The sequence below is a fragment of the Xenopus laevis genome, chromosome 6L (assembly GCF_017654675.1).
Source record: "Xenopus laevis strain J_2021 chromosome 6L, Xenopus_laevis_v10.1, whole genome shotgun sequence".
In the NCBI taxonomy this organism is placed as follows: Eukaryota; Metazoa; Chordata; class Amphibia; order Anura; family Pipidae; genus Xenopus; species Xenopus laevis.
Genome location: NC_054381.1, coordinates 103,333,419 through 103,352,897, shown reverse-complemented (window position 1 = coordinate 103,352,897; position 19,479 = coordinate 103,333,419). Strand labels below are relative to the sequence as shown.

General features: G+C 35.8%; 1 protein-coding gene across 2 annotated transcripts in view; it reads left to right on the top strand.

The window, feature by feature from the left end:
* atp9b.L (ATPase, class II, type 9B L homeolog) overlaps window positions 1-19,479 on the top strand; it is a 153,211-nt gene that overhangs the window by 116,573 nt on the left and 17,159 nt on the right. For both annotated transcript variants that reach the window (XM_041566345.1, XM_018267840.2), the window contains exons 16-21: window positions 7,798-7,959; window positions 10,394-10,486; window positions 12,859-12,942; window positions 13,684-13,854; window positions 14,248-14,346; window positions 16,786-16,875. In XM_041566345.1, coding sequence (XP_041422279.1) covers window positions 7,798-7,959; window positions 10,394-10,486; window positions 12,859-12,942; window positions 13,684-13,854; window positions 14,248-14,346; window positions 16,786-16,875 — 699 coding nt within the window. The remainder of the gene's footprint in view (window positions 1-7,797; window positions 7,960-10,393; window positions 10,487-12,858; window positions 12,943-13,683; window positions 13,855-14,247; window positions 14,347-16,785; window positions 16,876-19,479) is intronic.

Below are 19,479 nucleotides of genomic sequence, written 5' to 3'. Positions count from 1 at the left end.
TTTTTGGTTGATTAATGATCTTACCAAGCACACAAAGGGGATCATTTCAGCTATACCAACTTACATTTCTTGTGATCACTCCGCAGGCTGTTCATATGACTAGTGAAGAGGTGTGCTCTCAACACTGGTTATTCAATCAATCTATTATCTCTGTATGTAAGTTTTCCAAATTATTAGAATCTCAGGAATACATACCATGAATGAGAGAATTACATCTGTTCGAATGAATTTAAATATACGGTGTGATTTTAATGTATTTTAAACATGCATGCAACGCTTACTGTAACAACAGCAAACAGACACATAAGACCTCTCTCTAAAATAGTCAGATATGGTACCCAGGCATCTGAATTGAGTAAATGCTATTGCTATTATCATGCATAGTAGTTGAGCAGTTTCTTATGGACGGCATTCAGTGGTGTAAGTAGATATTACTGGGCTGCCCAGCAATTTATTTTTTTAGCCCCCAAAATGTTTATAGGTTCCCGTTTACCAATATTTATTGAAATTGTATATGAATTAGGGGCTTATACCTCCTCTGCAGCCGCAGGGTCTGCTTCCTCTGTAGTTCTGCACCTGGGGGTATTGTAAAGCTATAACCCATTAGAGAGATAGAAAAAATCTTAGTGACAGCTGTCACATCCTTCCTTGAACCAGAAGTCTTAAATGTGTTGCCTTGGGCTTACATGAAACGGCACAATATGGGAGCAGATAACTATGATGTTTTTTCACACAACCAACCCAACCTTTTGTCCAGACCAATAAGATGTTTGCTTTTAAACAGGACACCAGGAAATTCTACCTGTGGATTGTTGCTATAAGAAATTTGAACTGTAGCAAACTTTGCACCTTAAATTACATAACTCCCATTGTGTCTGGGTGGCCATACACTGGCAGATTAAAGCTACCAATACCCGTCCTTATCTGCTCATGTATGGGGTATTCCGACGGGTCTCCGCAATCGGTATCAGACCAAAAATCATCCAGATATCGATCGAGCAGGTTTGATTTTCCCTGTCAATCGAAGACCGCATCGGCTAGTTGATGTGGTCCTCCTCATGTTGGGCCCATTTCCATTGTTGTAATCTGATTGTTTGCCCCTAGGGTGAATGATCGGTTTAACCTGATATCACCCTGCCTTTGGTGGGCATATCAAATATCTGCTCATTTGGAGACCTTGCCAAATGTGTCAATCTTATCCTGTATGGCCACCTTTAGTCCCTTTCTATCTTTTGATGGATACTAGTAGTTTTGCACAGAAGATGGGAGCTGTGTCAATCACACAGATTTTTCTGGATTTTCATTATTTTGCCTCCCCCATACCCACAATAATGGCTCAGTCACTCTGTACTCTACCCCTTGCTTTCTTATATGTTTTCAGTCACTAACCTTACAGAGTACCATTTGGCTTCATTGAAATCAGATTGATCTCAGTACTAATATAATCTCAAGCTGTCTTGATATTAATACAATTCATAGGTGTTTAATATCAACATATTGTAACACAAATTGCACACAAACAGAATTTTGCAGACATAAATAAAGTTCCTGCGTATTTAGGAAACAGAAATAGTTTAATTCTTTTCTCGCCTTTTGTAAATACAGTCTCCTGCTTGCATAATGTAGTTTTGTTCCAAAAAGTGTCTTTGTTATGTGTATATATCCTGGAAGTAGGGTGCTTATTGTAACTTCTGACACATCTCTTAAGTATAGCATTTCAATCCAACTTTAACATTAATTACAGGTCAGATTGATGGATGCAAGCTTCAAAGGTTACACACGTCCATCAATGTAAGAACACAGGAAACTTGTGCTTCCTGCTTGGGAGTACCAGACCAATTTATAGGCATTGGGTAGTTCATTCTGAATGTAACTATGCTCTTTTTGTATGTTGGCTTCTCAAACTGTTTATTTCTCTGACTTTTGAATGTTTTATCTTTGCTTGTTGCATTGATGAATATAGCTATGTTCAATTTAAGGGGACATATTGTGTAAAAACCAACAATGTGCCAATGCATTATGCTTCTAATAAAATGTATCATTTTATACTACTTTAATCAAATTCCAAAAAAAAACATTCCATACCAGAAACATCTTACTTTGCTTTTGGAAAGGAAGTTTAGGTCATAATTGTCACTCATTTGAACCACAGACAGGGAACAGAAAGAGGAGCTCCAATAAAAGGATCATTATTAAAGTAAATGATAATTTATACCAGAGTTAAATCAGGCACATATATTATTCATAATTGCCCAAAAGATTAGGGGGATTTTGCATTATGCTATATATGTACCCTTTAAAATATTCTTAATTCTGATGATTTTTAAATCTAAAAACACTCATTAGTGGCGTAATATTATATTTTGCTCCTAAGCTAGTAGAATTCAAGTCAAACATTTCAGGAACTCATGGCAAGGGTAACCGCACAGATGAATATTTTGCTTGGAAGTAGGTTGGACTTTAGAATAAGAGATTCAGTAGAACACTGATGGGCTGGAAATGGAAGCTGTGGGGGGGGGAGTAATAATTCCACTACCTTCTCTTTTATTAATACATTAGTTTTGCTTAGCATGATTCCAGTTTTTAATGTCAGTCTAGATTAAATTTGAGGAAACAGACTATAAGGCTGTATTAATCACACAAAAGCCGGCCATAGATGTGCAGACATTATACTTATATCAGAAAAACGCTTGTTTGTGGCGATCTTATGACCTACGACTAACCATTCAGATTAAATAAAGTAGTAAAAAAAAAATCAAACAATGTTCTTGCCATGAATTCACAGACAACAATTGTACAAAAGTTTTGTCAGACAAATAGTAGTGACAGTCACCCATTGATATCATCCAATAAGCAATATATGTAGAGATATCATCATTAGCCTACAGAATTTTTCTAACCTGTCCATTTTACTAAACAAATGATCAATATAGTGCAAAAAATGTCGGACAGTACACACAGTCCAAAATCTTACAAACCTTCACTTTGTTTGATCTTTGCAACTATGGCCAGCTTTATGCACATTTTGGTCATATGTAGAAAATGAGGCGCAACACTCTCTAAACTTCCAGCACAAACATATCTGATTCCACAGATTGAAAGAATACCATATTAATACATACAGGCAATTTCCCAACATCGCTTTGACACACAATGTAATGTAACCCAACCCTAATCTTGTTCTATCGTGAATTGATGGATTCTGGGAATTGAAGTCCCAGAGAATCTGTGCACCACCCACTGTGGACAGCAGAGGGACTTCAAGTCCTAGAATCCATCACTTCACAATGGAACAAGATGATGAAAGTGGATGGGCATTTCTGTATAAGCTTAAGGGGGCGAAGGGGAACTGGTGCCAAGTCATTTCGGACAATTTGTCACCAGCGATTTAATGCAGGAGGCAACGTGGTTCTATCTAAACATTTACTGTTTCTAAAGAACTTTTTTCATGGGTTAGGAGCTTCCATTGGAACTGGGAACTCAAGCAAAACAATTTTTGTTGCCAGAAAAGGGGTAAGAGCAAGGGAATGTGGAGCAGGCATTGTTCAAGTTACACAAAGGTCCGGGTCAAGCTCTTTTTCCTGCTCTCCCTGCCCGCCACCTAACACTGCCAGCTTCCGACTTCCGGTTTTATAGCCGCGCTCCTGCTCGCCCCGCCCATCATTGGCGGGGTTTGTCAGCGCGGGTTTATAAAAGGAACCCGGAAGTCGGGCGCGGATGGAGGGAGGACGGGTGCGGGTCTACACTACAGTGTAGAATAGAGGTTTTTGGTTTATTAGCAGGAAAAATTATAGAAACTTGCTCTGTGGGTGACTTACCACTAGACAAGAGGGTGATCGTGTTTAAAGTTGAATGTTCTTTGCTATTCTCATGGCATTCTTGCCTTTGTACCCAAGGCATGTCAATATGAAGTTTTGTCTGTTTAGGTAAAGTGGTTGTTCGCCTTACAAACACTTTTTTTGCAGTTCAGTTGTTTTCAGATTGTTCCCCAGAAATAAAGATTTTTTTCAATTACTTTCCTTTTTAACATTTTTACAGAATCTAAGTTTAAAGTTTAATGTTCCTGTCTCTGTTGTTTGTCTGACAGGTCAGTAATTCAGGTGCAGACTCTAAACTGTTAAACAATCTTGCAACATTTAGTTGATACATTTTTCAGCAGCATCTCTGGAGTATTAACAACTATTGTATCTGCTGTGCAGGGACAAAGATAAGAAATATATCAACTAAATGTATCCATTTAGAAAAGTTTACAGAGTCGGCGACTCCCCCTCCCAGAGCTGCTTTAGAAAGACAAAAGAAGGTGAAAAATGACACGTTACACTTCAATATTAGAAAAACTGTCACACATTGAAAATAGAAATGAATTGGAAAAAGTCTTTATTTCTGGGGAACCAGAACTGAAACCAACTGAACTGAAAAAAGTGTTGGAAGGTGAACAACCCCTTTAAGATGTTGGAAAACAGATTAAGGGGCTGTTTATTATGCTGTGTAAAAAACAGCATTTAAATTAGCCAAACATTGGTAGACATCTCAGTGTAAAAAGCAGCGTTCTTATCAAGTTTTATACAGATTCTCTCTGACTGCTTATCTCCATGTAAAAATCTGGAGTAACTGTAAGCAGCCTCTTTAAAATGCTATGGGAAAATATGGTGTTTGTCTATCGCAGTTGTTTACAAAGCTTTTCCCAAAGCAAATTCTGCCCAAACTTATTGCTGCTTGAATTTTCCACACTGACTTTAATGGGTTGGAGGTTTAAAGTGGTGTATAATAATGGCATCAAATGCATTCAGGTGGAGTAAAATAAAGACACACCTTGATAAAGTCACCATTTATTTTATACAGCATAATAAATATTCTCCTAAGATTGCAAAGGCCAACTAATAGCTTTGCTGGAGATGAGATTGTACCCCATGGCCTTAGCCAAGAATCTAGAGAACAGGTTTGGGAGTTATTTTTGCCTACAGAAATTGGATACCTTGACCATGGGTGATTAGTTCTGCTTTGTTTTGCTTTTGAATAATTTGTGCTTCACTACAAAAATCAGAAGCTATTTAATTTAGGGCTGATATGTAATAAATAATATAACAAATGAGTTAATTGTGGTCTTTGTTATGCAGGGGTTGAACTATGTTTTCTGTCCAGCATCCATAAGTAGAAAATAAATTGCATTCATCTTCCTGAAATTGTTTGTGGTTAGTTAATTTAGAACTAGGTAATTCAATTGTTATCTATTGGTATTGGCAACAACAGTCTACATGAAAGAATGAGGTAGTTAAAAGCTATATCTACAAATCCGATACATTACTAAAAAGCCAAAGGTCACCGAATTAAAACCTTTGCTTTGGTTTTTGTGAGTAATTGTCCTACATCATTTTACTAATGTCTTGCTGCTAATGAAAATGAAAAACATCATGCTGCTTGATTTACTGCTTTGTTTTAATTGTCATTTTAAACTAACAAGTGTGCCAGGATTTCAAACTTAATAGGAGCCTCCTGCAATTCTGTCAAAAATATTGTGAGTGACGGCCTTTTTACACCTTAGGACTCCTTATTTAGAATAGCTTTTACATAGTATGTGATTAAATCACTTGATTTGCCTTTTTTTTTTTTTTAAAGAACTGGTGAAAGTGACATTTTGTAATGGATTCTGTGTAGAGCCGCTACCACTAGATAATACTGGAATTGCAGCCAAGTTCTAGTTAGTAGGTGGTAACTACTGTGCCAAGCTCAAAATCTTAACACCTTGCTGCCAGTGTAATTCATGAAACAAATGGCTTGAAACAAGTGAAAAAATTGTCATGTTCTGAAATGGGCACAGAATTGGGACCATTATACAAGCACTGTTCAGATGTTTGTCAGTTACACCTACTTTGTATGAGCCCCTAACCCAACACCTGCCTTGACCAATTGGTTAGTATAGGTCTTCCTTTGTGTTGCCCACCACCCCCTCACTTAAAGTTGCATCTGTTTGTGCATACATTTACTAAATTATTTTCATCTCTAATATTTAAATTCTGTGCTTGATTGTGATGGGTGCAGTTATGCCAGAATTGTGTAAATTAATGTTGCATTGTGGGTAAAGGAGCATGCTTATTTGTCCTTTTTTTGCACTTAATAAATTAACCCTGTGCTTTCTTCCTGCTACTTTTGGATTAGACTATAATTTATACCTGCTACTTTTGGATTAGACTATAATTTATACCCAAGGTCTATAGTTTTAGTTTACCTTTTCTTATCCACTTGTTGTGATTGTTACTTAGTTTGTGATTCCATCTTAAATGGTCCATACCTATTATACACCTGTGAGTACTCTGCTATTTCTAACTGAATTGTTGTGTACATAAAAACTATTTCTATATCAGTTGCTGCCTCTGTCCCATTGGAGCTTACAGTCTAAGGTCCATATTACATCCACTACCATTACGCACACACTATGTACAATATATTGAGGAGCCAATTATCCTGCCTGTATATTATTGGATTGTGAAAGGAAAGCCAAGTACCCAGAAAAAACCCAGACAAGCACATAGAGGACATACAAAGCTTTTGCCATCTAGAACTAGAATAGTTGGATCTATTGCAATTATAAACTGTGTTCATTTGTAGCTATGCTTTGTATTTTATATAGTATTAATCTAATATAATCGATTTGATTAGGTACAATTTTAATTGTAGTACACTTACCCTGTTATTATACATTTGTTTTGATCTTCTTAAGAGATTTTAAGAGAATTAATTAGCTTTTGTGAAATGCAACTTGTAACTGTATTTACAAAGTAGTATACTGTCCTGTTCAATGTATAATCAATACATGTATATAGATACACATATGTATATAGATTTATTTGATGTATGTGTTTCTTTTTATAAATATTTGCTTAAAAGCAGTCTAGGCTGACTTTACTTTTGTAATCTGTACTTTAGAATACAACTAATTGCATGCCCATTTTTTTTAATCTGTTAGCTACTGAATATTGATTATTCGGTCTGAGTTGCTTGGTATATGTTGGGGAAATAATCATCTGCTGCTTTCCCTGATGGAAATAGAAATGTAAATAACACTAGTCAAACGTGGCTAAAAGTAAAGCCATATTTACGTGAGAAAACCCACAGGGTAGTTGTGGAATACAGTATTGATTATATATCTTGATTTTTGTTGCCCTCCACTAATAATTAGAACTGTAAAGGAAATCAAACTATATGAGGGGCTAATTGTGGAGTCACAGTGACTGGAGTGTCCCTTAAGGGACTGTAGGGACCCTCATAAAATGATTGTACTCTAAAAGGGATTACTAATAAAACTTGCAAGAATAAGACACAAGCTACATGGATACACAGAAATACATTCTTCCAGCGAATGGTCACTAGATTTAAAATGTATTTATCATCATTTTTTTTAAAAAAATTGTTGATTATTGTACTTGTTTTCATAATAATGCTAACTACATTTTCTAAAGTTTTTTAAAGTTATATTTTCATATACAAATATGTTATCTTAAAAGTAGCTTCTTTTTTTTTAAAGTTAATTATGCAGTGAAGATGCAAGTCTGAGACATTCAGATGGGTTGTAGAAGAATGTAAAGTGAGATTATAACATATTTACATTTATATTTATAAAGTTAACGTGCCAGTTGATATTAAACTGCAGTCAATGCCTCCTGTACTATGTATAGTACAGTTGAAGAATTGAGTATGAGCAATTTCAAGTGTGATATAACATCTCCTGGAGGTTGTTCGTGTTATCCATATTTTACTAAGATGTGTAATTTACCTCTTGACAATAATCTTTTCTTGCAGGTAGCTCTGGTACAATGGACAGAGAGTGTTGGTCTGACCCTAGTCAATAGAGATTTGACCTCAATGCAACTTAAGACCCCTGGAGGACAGATATTAACATTCTTCATTCTGCAAATCTTTCCATTCACATCAGAAAGTAAAAGAATGGGGATCATAGTGAGAGTAAGTTGTTTCATTGGTTTTGGAAACTATGTTAATTAAACTTGCGTAGGATTCAGACATATTTACTGCAAGTGGTTGAGAAATAGTCTCCGTTTACTGTTCATTTATTGTGCACAAGTGACAAGATTTTTTTAAATTTATTATAAGGGGCATGTTTACAAATTAATGTGTTCTAATTTATAATCTTATAAATACTGTACATGTTCTCTTATACATGTTTACTGTTAGGGTGGAAGTTATGATTTGCATATGGGTTGAACTGTATCCACCTAGTATGTTCGAGGCAAATTTGTCAAGCTTATGCAATAACACATTACAAGCGCATTGTAATATATAGCTGTTGTTCTGTAACCCAGACTCTTTGGGCAGTACTTTGATTATTTAGCAGTGATAATCCAGGGGTACTCTAGATTCTGAGTATAAAATATTATTTTATACTCGCCAACATTTGGTGACATTTTCCTTGATGACATACAAGAATCGCATTAAAAGAGGGCATAATTGTTACAGTATTTTAAAAGTGAACCATTGTTAGCAAAAAAAGCCCATTAAACTGTAGTAGATGTTTAATTATTCTTTTTTACAATGAATGTATGTAAACATAATCATAATGGAGTACAGCACTACAAATTCTGGTCATAATAGTATTGTAATCCAGGGGCACAAAATTAAAACTGGGGACATTGGACAGCTTTGTGCTTTAATCATGTTTTTGCTTACTGGTATGGAAATGCAGGCTTGACTCTCTGCAACACAATCTACAAACCTATTTGCTAGAAAATAACCATTACTAAATTAACATTATAATTACAGGTGAGTTTCTTAAATTTTTTTGTTGTCTTTTTGCCCCTTTATTATTAGTACTCCAGCCTGGGGAAATGCAAGTTCTCTCTCTTTGTTATTGGTTTTAGTAATCAGATGAAGAGTGAGATATGAAACAAAATGCCATGTATATTCCATAAAATTACTTCTATCAAATCTACTGAAACCTTTATTAGCCCTTTACACATAAGCATGGTTAGCATTATTTAAGTTTTAATGGCATAGTTTTATCAACAGCTGCTTCCAGTTCCACCTCATTGAGTAGAATGAATTTGGTAAGCATTAAATTAACCTTTACTAGTTCACATATGATTAACTTTTAAAGTTCCTTTTATATTCTTTGATTGCAGGATTTATCAGGTTTTTAGCAGTAAATATTTAAATGATGCTACTTTTAACAGAAGGTTTTCTTAATCTTTTTCTCTGGACTGGACTCTGAATTGATTTTACAAAGAATTATGCACATTTATTATTGTTATTTACTATTGTAGGTCCATGCCCCCATAAACAGCTTGTAACCCAGTTTTGCAAACCCCTGGTGAACTGTTACTCCATACTACCTAAGGCAATGTTTCCACCCTGCCTAATTGCAGCAGTTGCACTGTGAACAATTCTAAGAAAATTTGTATTTGTTCTTCTTTTTTATATGATTTTTGAATTATTTACATTTTTTGCTCTGGAATTGTCAGGCTTGGAATTTTCACAAATGGCTTTTTTAGTTCCAATCAGGCAGCAGTTGGGAAGGAAGAATAGAGGATGAAGAGTAGTGGGCCTGAATAGAAATATAAGCAATAGAAAATAAGAATAATTAAAGAAATAATAAAATAAATTAAATTGTCAGGCTTGGAATTAGAGGATGAACAGTAGTGGGCCTAAATAAAAATATAAGCAATAGAGAATAAGAATAATTAAATAAAATAAATTAATTAATTGTCAGGCTTAGAAATAGAACCAATAGAAATAATAATTAAAAAATGTATAATTTGGTTTTTCTTAACTGGGATTTTCAGTTGAAGGCCAAATAAAGGCATAATAGGAAAGGTTAGATTTTTGAAATAATAAACAAAGTACTTTTGTATGGTTTCTACACTATGGCTAAAGTCATGCGTCAACTTTGTTTCATACGATATTATTGGTATCTGTATAGCCAGCTTTTGGCAATAATTGGCAGAGAAATCTAGAAACCACAGAAATGAAAGATTAAAGGGGAAAAATAGAGGAAGGCAGATGTTAAGAATACTGGGTAAGGAACCAGAACAGAGTAAGTAGAGAATAGAAAAGTTGTGGCCAGAAGGCCTAAAGATTAGAGTAAAGGAAACAGGAAAAGCAATATATAGAAGAAATATATTGAAAGGCCCAAGATTAACAGCAAGGAGAGTGATATGCAGTCCAAGGAGAAGAGCAATGGCCAGCTGCATACAGAGTAGGAGCTAACATGCTCAACCTTCTGGTCCTAGAGCAACAAGCTGCACTGCACAGTCATTTTGTGCCCTTTTAATGAGTATTTTACAGAACTGCTATCACTGCCCCATGCACCATCTTCCCCCCCATTATCATTGTTATATTGCAAAAATGTGCAGCTTTCATATAATGTCCATTGTTTTCATCACAGGAAGAATCTTCAGGAGATATAACATTCTATATGAAAGGGGCTGATGTTGCCATGGCTACCATAGTACAGTATAATGACTGGCTGGATGAGGAGGTAAAAATTACATCAAATTGTTCTGTCTGATGTGAAAAGCATTATCTGTAAATGTATTGACAGAAATCCTGTCACATTTTAAAAGGCACAAAAATAAGTTAAAGAAAATACAGCGAAACTAATGAGCACAGTGGTGTTTGTGTGATACAGTGACCTTATCAGATATATGCCCTCTAGTATTCTAGCAAAATTCCCATCCCAAAATATACTGATTAATATATAGTATATAGTATATAGTATATATATATATATAATATAGCTGTAGTAGATTTAAAAGAAGATTGCGGGGGAATAAGAAATGGTTGACGCAAGAAACCTGAGTTACAGCCATTCATGAATCAAATTTTATTAAACATTGTAACATCATTTTGAGGTACAGATATGAAATAGCATTTTTGAGACGAGCTTCCCTTTATAAGTTAACAAAAATTAATCTTGTGAAAACATTAAATTGTTTAATATCGGGCCCTTATATCAGTACCTTTATTTATCTCATAGATTGTGGTGAGATTAAAGGCACCAATATTGCAGTGTAACATGTCCTTTTACTCTCATATAAGCAAGCAAGAAGACATAAAAAATCTGCATTCCATATCAAATTACTATATCTGCTTTAGTATGCAAACAAAATACTTCGATTTGGAAACAAGACCATACATCTGGCTGTGGGCATTACCTCAATTCCCTCCTGAAAAATGCGAGCTTTGTTCAAAGCTTATTTTCAGGCTTAGTGTGCCAGTAATCATCTTAATCTAACACTCTGCAGAGACAATATAGCAATAGAGTGATCAGCATGCATATGTTCATAATGGTATTGGCAATATGAATCAATATGTGCTTCAGGCCAGTTTCACTTAATCAGGCCCATGATTAAATTAAACTCCCTGAAGACTTAACAAAATGTCATAAAAATTACTTTTGGCGATAATGATACATAATTAATTGTAAAAAGAAAAAACTCATCTTAATTTATTTAGCAATATGAGGTCAAATCAATAGACCTCTTTCACCAATGTCATTTATTAAGCTTATGGTTTTATAGAAGACAGCTGATAGATGTTTATGGGGAATAATTATAAGACCTACATGTAATTCTCACATATCATTAACAAGGTGACATAAAGAATAAATATATCATTTTATAGTTAGTCCAAGCTGTTTAATAACAGCTGTTTATTACTAGCAGATAGTACACCTTTCCTGTGCCTTATTAACCTTTAATATTTATAAAAAGCTTTCTACTTTGGATTTTCAAATAAAGTATGAAAAAAGAACTTCAATAATAAGCAAACATTGAAAACCTTTAACTCGTTTAACAGGATACTGTGATAAACTGGATCTGTATTTAAAATGCTAAGTAATGCTGTGTAATGTAGGATAGAGAGAGAGAGGGAGATTGATTGATAGATAGATAGACAGACAGACAGATAGATAGATAGATAGATAGATAGATAGATAGATAGATAGATAGATAGATAGATAGATAGATAGATAGATAGATAGTGGGGGAGAGAGAGAGATAGAGGGAGAGAGAGGGAGATAGATAGATAGATAGATAGATAGATAGATAGATAGATAGATAGATAGATAGATAGATAGATAGATAGATAGTGGGGGAGAGCGAGAGAGAGATAGAGGGAGAGAGAGGGAGATTGATTTATAGATAGAGAGATAGAGAGATAGATAGAGAGATAGATAGATAGAGAGAGGGAGATTGATAGATAGAGAGAGAGACAGATAGATAGATAGATAGATAGATAGATAGTGTGAGAGATAGTGTGAGAGAGAGAGAGACAGAGAGGGTGATAGATAGATAGATAGATAGATAGATAGATAGATAGATAGATAGATAGATAGATAGATAGATAGATATCTGTAGATAGATCGATAGATAGATAGAGGGAGAGAAAGAGGGTGATGAGAAAGAGGGTCCCCAACAAAAGCAGCAGCCTGGTCTATTATGGTTGTGATTTCTATATACATTATCATAATCTGGAAGTTAGTCTCACACGGCAATGCCAAGAATAGGTTTATCATGGCCTCACATGCATTTCAACAGCTTGTAAATAAAGTATGATGGCAGTTGTGTGTTTTCAAGCTGATGGCAGAGTTGTGATTTGTAATAGTTTTAATCATTCAACACCAAAACAGGGTTTACCTGCCTCACCCACCATTGTTTATATGAGCTCATAGTTTGCTTATTGTTTCATGGGCCAACATTTCCATATAGAAATTGGAGATGGGGGGAGATGTTTTTCTACATATTTTAAACAAATCCCTTTGTTAGCAGCATAGTATATTTTACACCACTTTTTTTTGTCAAGTCATTTCAATATAAATGTAAAAATAAATGTTCTTACTATGTCCTGTAGTGTGGAAACATGGCAAGAGAAGGACTCCGGACCTTGGTTGTTGCAAAAAAATCATTATCAGAAGAACAGTATCAAGATTTTGAGGTACAAAGACATTGTTAAGACAAGTTTTCTTTGGTGACACAGTAAAACTTGCTGTGTGTCTTTTTACTAAAGCTATCAGTTCAGTAGTTATATCTAGGGATGCACCTAATCCAGGATTCAATTCGGGATTTGGCTGAATCCTTCTGCCCAGCCGAACCGAATTCAAATTTGCATATGTAAATTAGGGTCGGGAAGGGAAATCACATGACATTTTGTCACAAAACAATCTTTCGCGAAGGATTCGGGGGTTCGGCCGAATCGAGAATAGTTGATTTGGTGCATGCCTAGTTTTATCTTCAATGTGAATGTTTTTCAGTTTTATTTTCCTTTTTTAATTTTTTTTTTTAGAATGCAAGATCCTCTCCCCTGAAACCTTTTAATGGTCCCTAGCTTGAGCATCCAAATAATGTGTAAGCTAGGTGGTGTTTAAGGGAGTGACCAGGTACAGACCCCTGCCCGTCCCATAATGAAAACTGTCCTCTAAATTTCCACCTAGGCAGTAACCCATAGCAACCAGATGATTGATCAGATGATTGCTTTCATTGTATCCTAGTAGCTGTCTGAAAAAGTCTAAACACTGTTTGTTGCTATGGGTAACTGCCCATGTAAATTTGCCCAGTGTTTATGAATGTATAGTATGTTGTAAATACATTGGCAATAGCAGCTGCGAATGAACCATATTTTTTTTAAAAATACAAAAATTCACCCACAATTGCTCAAATAAAAGATTGTTTTTTTCAGAATCGATACAACCAGGCAAAGCTAAGCATGCATGACAGAACGTTAAAAGTGGCGGCAGTGGTGGAGAGCCTGGAGAGAGAGATGGAATTGCTTTGCTTAACTGGTGTTGAGGACCAACTGCAAACAGATGTACGGCCAACACTGGAAATGCTTAGAAATGCTGGAATAAAGGTACTTTACTTAATATACTTGTTAGTGTGAATCATTTAATATTCTGCATTCCTGCTCCTATTTATAATGTTGATGTTGGAGGGAGTCATCTCTGTGCTGCCTCTCACTAGTGTAAGAATAGGAATGCATTGACATGACTCATGCTACCCACATTAACTTAAAACCAGAAATGACTCACTTACAATTCAAACATAAAGAATATTAGGGATCCTGCTGTTAATTGTTCTTGATACCTGCTACAAAGCATGCCATTTTTATAGGATTCAGCAGATGCCTGTGTAATGTCCTAGCATGTCTTATGCAGGTGAAGCTTCAGTGGATATATATTCAGTGGATTTTTCATATATATAGAAAGATATGCAGGAATAAAGATATTATCCTTTTTCCCAACAGATTTGGATGCTAACCGGAGATAAACTAGAGACTGCAACATGTATAGCAAAAAGTTCCCACCTAGTATCAAGAAATCAAGATGTTCATATATTCAGACCAGTAAGCCTTTCCATTTTTCATTGCTTTATATGCTTTTTTTGATTCATATACTGAATTTGAGTTGTAAAACCCTGTCCAGAAGTCCTTTGTTAAACAGAGTGTTCAATTAACAAAGCTGTGAAATCTATAACTCAGTTAAGATGTAAGTGAACCTTCTCTACAGTTACAAAAACATTGCCATATGAAGCAATACATTACACTACATTACAACCCGCAACAAGACTTGGACAATAGATTGTTACGGTAGCCATATATGCACAGATATCATACATATATACATTTTAAGAATATATTCAAATTTGTGGTGTCTGGGGTCATTAACACAGAAAAGTAACTGGTTTGCAAGTACAGGTATGGGACCAGTTATCTCCATGCTTACTAAAAAAATATTATTATTTTTTGCTGAAATAGTATTCTGCAAAGTCCAGTAATTTAATATTTTACCCATCTAAATGGAATTGATGCAATTTTTAAGCACTGAAAACAATATGTGCTGCTGTAAATGTGCAAACAATTGTGCACATAATGACAGTAATAAAGAGCATATATTTGGCAAATTTTCACTTACAACATGGAAAACAGCGCATAATCCCACAATACACTAACTATGTTAAAATATGGCAGTGTTGTTTAGGCTCTTTCTGATAAGACATACGTCTGTGCCTACTATAAGACATAATTACTAGAATATAATTTTCATGCAGATGTCATTTGCTGTGAAGCATCGGAATAGAAAATGAAGCCCCGCAGACTCCAATTTGCAATTAAATTATTAATGCTTCTGATAAAACTTCAGATCAATTTTTGTTGACCTTTTGGTAACGTAATGCACAAATTACATTTTCTTGAACAAAATCTATTTACGCTGAGTTTTCCTTTCATTTATAACAATGGACAGGTCTAAAGCGATGTTCATTTAATACAAAACTGGTCAGAATTAGTCAGGAAGTCAGCACTTTGTTCCTTATTGTGTAGTAGTGAAGTGTATAGATATAAAAAAAATAGATACAAGTTAAATAATATATATGTATCATCCAGTTTCTCTGGATGATACATGGGAACTGCAGTTGAGCAAATTTGCATTTATGTAAACGAGCCCTTACAGATATTAGGCTTTTCAAAGCATGGATAATACTGAAAATGTTGGGTGGAAGCAGACGTTTCAATGGCTCCCCTTTAGCAATGGTTTCCTCTACGGAAAATTCTGAAGATTATGTAGATTTAATTTACATACGTCCCAGAAAGACAAGACCTGTTATAAATGCCAAATAAAAGTTGTGAGCCATGGTGTTAAAGCCAAGTGGTCATGAAACCTTGTATTTGAAAAGCAACTGATCACTCTTCAGCTTTCGAAGGTGGGTCACTTACCCCATTTAAAAAAAACAAATGTTCTGTAATGCTACAAATTTAATGTTATTGTTACTTTTTATTACTCCTCTTTTTATTCAAGCCCTCCCATGTTCATATTCCAGTCTCTTATTCATATTCCAGTCTCTTATTCATATTAATGCAAGGTTACTAGGGTAATTTGAACCCTAGCAACCAGATTGCTGAAATTGCAAATTGGAGAGCTGCTAAATAGCTAAATAAGTAAAATAATAAAAAATGAAAACTTACTTGCAAATGGTCTTAGAATATCACTTTCTACATCATTCTAAAGTTTAATTTAAAGGTGAACAACCCCTTTATCAGTCCCTCTCCTACAGTTCACAAGGACTGTTTATAACCTAAGGTAGACCTATATAGGTACATTTATTTTGGTACTTTCCTTTTTTTGCTGTTGTTTTTGTAATTATTTATAAAGTCCAGCCTTAAAGTGAATAATAAACAGTCTAGGTAAAGTGTTGTGAAGTTTGTTGGAGCTGCAAAAAATACACATATTTGTGTACTGCTGCTGGCTTTTTCCCCTGCTTCTTTGTATACTTTTTATGATCTAGACTTGTTCAAATGGCTTTATATTAAAAAATGATTTGTAGAAATTAGTTACCCTTCCAACCTGATGTGAAATCTGTGCACCCATCTTGTAGGACATTTTAAATGAGAGTTTTAGTTCTCCTAGGAGATGAGAAAAATTCAGCAATTGTTCACTCTAATAAATGGCCTCTTCAATAGTCATTTCAGTGCATTCTTCCTTTAAAGTCTCTTTTGGAATATCTCATTTGGTAAATTCCTTCCATGAGTTACTAGGAAACAAATACACATACCCAGCTCATCATAATTTATTCTTCATGTGACCTTGCATGGAAACATTCACCAAAAATTTACATCCCTATTTCTGGGCAGCTTTATTAGAAAGACCGTTGAAAGAAGCATGTTCATTTGTAGGTTTGGAATTCTTTTTCAAATCCAAAATGTTGCCATGTAAGTCGAAAAAGACATATAAACTTCCGCAAGCTAAAAATGTTGTTTCTTCATTTTAACATATTCGCTTTATTGTAGGTGAGTAATCGAAGTGAGGCTCACTTGGAACTGAATGCTTTCAGGAGAAAACATGACTGTACCTTGGTAATAGCTGGTGATTCCCTAGAGGTAAGAGACTGTGTCTTATGTTCTTAATTAACTGAACAAAGTGACACCCTCTAATAATTGAAAACCATCCAGCACCACCTTCAGAATTATGGTACCTGAAGCTTAAGAACAGCCGAAGATCCACATCTCATTAGCATCCCTATAGAATGTTATAAAGTGAAGTGATTCTCCTTGAAATGCTGCAAACAGTGGTCAAATGTTCTACATAGGCTCACATGAACTGTACTATATGGCCAAAAGGACACTTTGCTGTTCAATTTTTTATTCCCTAATCAGGTGAATTAACTTGAAATTAATTAACATTTGCTGCTATAATAGCCTCTTCTCTTTCGGGGCTGCTTCCCACAATTTAAAGGATTGTTGGAAGGATTTGTTTCTGTTCAGCCACATTGAGCATTAATGGTGTTTGGTAATAATGCTAGGCAATAAGGTCTAGCTTACATGCAGTCTTCCAATTCATCCGAAATGTAGTTAGCTAAAGGTTCCTTTGCGAATAGAGGCATTACGTTGCTAGTATAAGGTATGGCCTTCTCCGTGCTGTAGCTTTAAAGTTTGGTTTCACTGGAACCACAGGTCTAACCATGGAAAACAGTGCCAGATGATTAGTCCTCCTTCATAAAGTGTTAGCTATACCATTATAATCTACAGTCTGGTCATTTTCCTATGGGACCAGACTGTAAATTATATCCTTCTAAACGGTGCGTTCTGACGTCAAAACGCGCCATTTATAACAGGGGTCCGCGCCCGTCGAATTTGATGCTGCTGCACCAGAATTGGACGCCAGCGCGCCTGACTTGGATGCCGATGACCAGAATTAGACGCCGGCCTCTCCAAAACCCCCACATCCCCCTCCCGACATTTCACACAAAATGTAGATTATAATGCATAATGTACCCCCTACTGAAACTTATAAAGATATTAAAAGTCACCTCTGAGTTATGTGACCTGTATAAAAGCACTCGGCCTGCGGCCTTGTGCCCCTTAATATGGTCACATAACTCCTCGGTGACATAATATCTTTATAAATTATAGTAGGGGGTACATTATCCACTATATACATTCAGACAGCCAGCATCAAACTTGGTGGGTCTAGGCCCATCAAGGCTGCCACATCAGGTCCCCCACCTCCCTCTCCAGTCGCATATCCCCCCCCCACGTTTAACTGCTGTAAGCTCATCATTTCTTCATGCGATCAAACGGGGGGGGAGACGAGGTCAGGAGTGCAGGAAAGAATCTGCGGGTCTGAGCTGGTTGGGCCAACCTTGACAGAGTTCTCCAGAAATATGCCAAATTCCAACTTGGTAATGGTGAGGTGCAGTTCACATCTCTAGAGTACATATTTGCAGATGGTGGCAATCTGTATAGAAATCAATGAGCCCTTGATAAAATGTTAGAATTGTGTGTGGCGATGTGTCTGATAAATAGTTCTTGTCTTGACAATGCTTCCAGAGAGAGTTTGGTACCTGGTAGTGGAAACACTTTCATGGAGTGATGGATTGCACTTCATCATCTCACAGTCTGATAGTGAAGTATGGTGTTGGTGGGTGTCAGTAGAAAGCTACCTGTCTTGTAATAACCACTGTAAAGATTGAAGCAGGAGAAACAATGTTCTAGGCTTATTTTTAATGTTTTTAGTAAAAGAACCTATTTCCAGAGAAAGCAAACTTTAGCACTGTAGCACTACATCCTACAACTGTTTGTGGAAGGCCCATTCTTGCTTCACTTTTATAATGCCCCTATGCATAAAGTGAAGTCTGTACACAATTGTGGAAGTGGAAGAACTTGACTATATTGGATCAAGCCTTGACCTCACCCCCACTGTGGGATGAATTGAAACTGAATGCGAGGCAGGCCTGATTGCCCAACCTCACTAAGAGAACAGCACTAAAGTGCATATCAAATACAGTACAACACCTAAACAGCAAAAAGCCTTGGTAATGAAAGCTTACAATCTATAAATAGCGCTTCTTTTTCACCTATACTACAGAAAATGTGCATGATCTGCATTTAAAAGGGACCTGTCACCCTAAGAAATAATTCCAAGTTATTTTCTATCATGTTAGTTGAGCAGAATATGATGTATTTCTACTACATTTATTATTAAAAATTTGTTTCCTTCAGTCTTGGAGTTACACAATCATAGCACACAGGCAGGAGCCATTTGGTGGACAATGTTATTAAGACAAGTTGTGTATCACCTCAAAATCTTGTTTATGCACCCGAATGGGGGACCTAATGCCTATACACAGTGCCCAACACAATTATAGAGCATTAGATGGGAGGGGGAATGTGAGGAGGACAGTGACATGTAGGAAGTGCTGAATGGAAAGTGAAAGTAATTGACTGCCCCGCCTCTATGCCTTAGGCATAGAGGCGGGACAGGTAATATAAGATTGACAGCTGAGATATTTAACCACCTTTATAGTATGGATGGATGCTTTAATGAAAAAAATTATTTTGGTTTCATGTTTAATTTGCAAATTACTTTTATTATACAGCTTTTTATGTGTTGGTGACAGGTCCCCTTTAAAGGAGAAGGAAAGTATTTTTTGTGCTTGGGGTTGCCAAAAGTTAGGCACCCCCAAGTGATTGTATTTACTTACC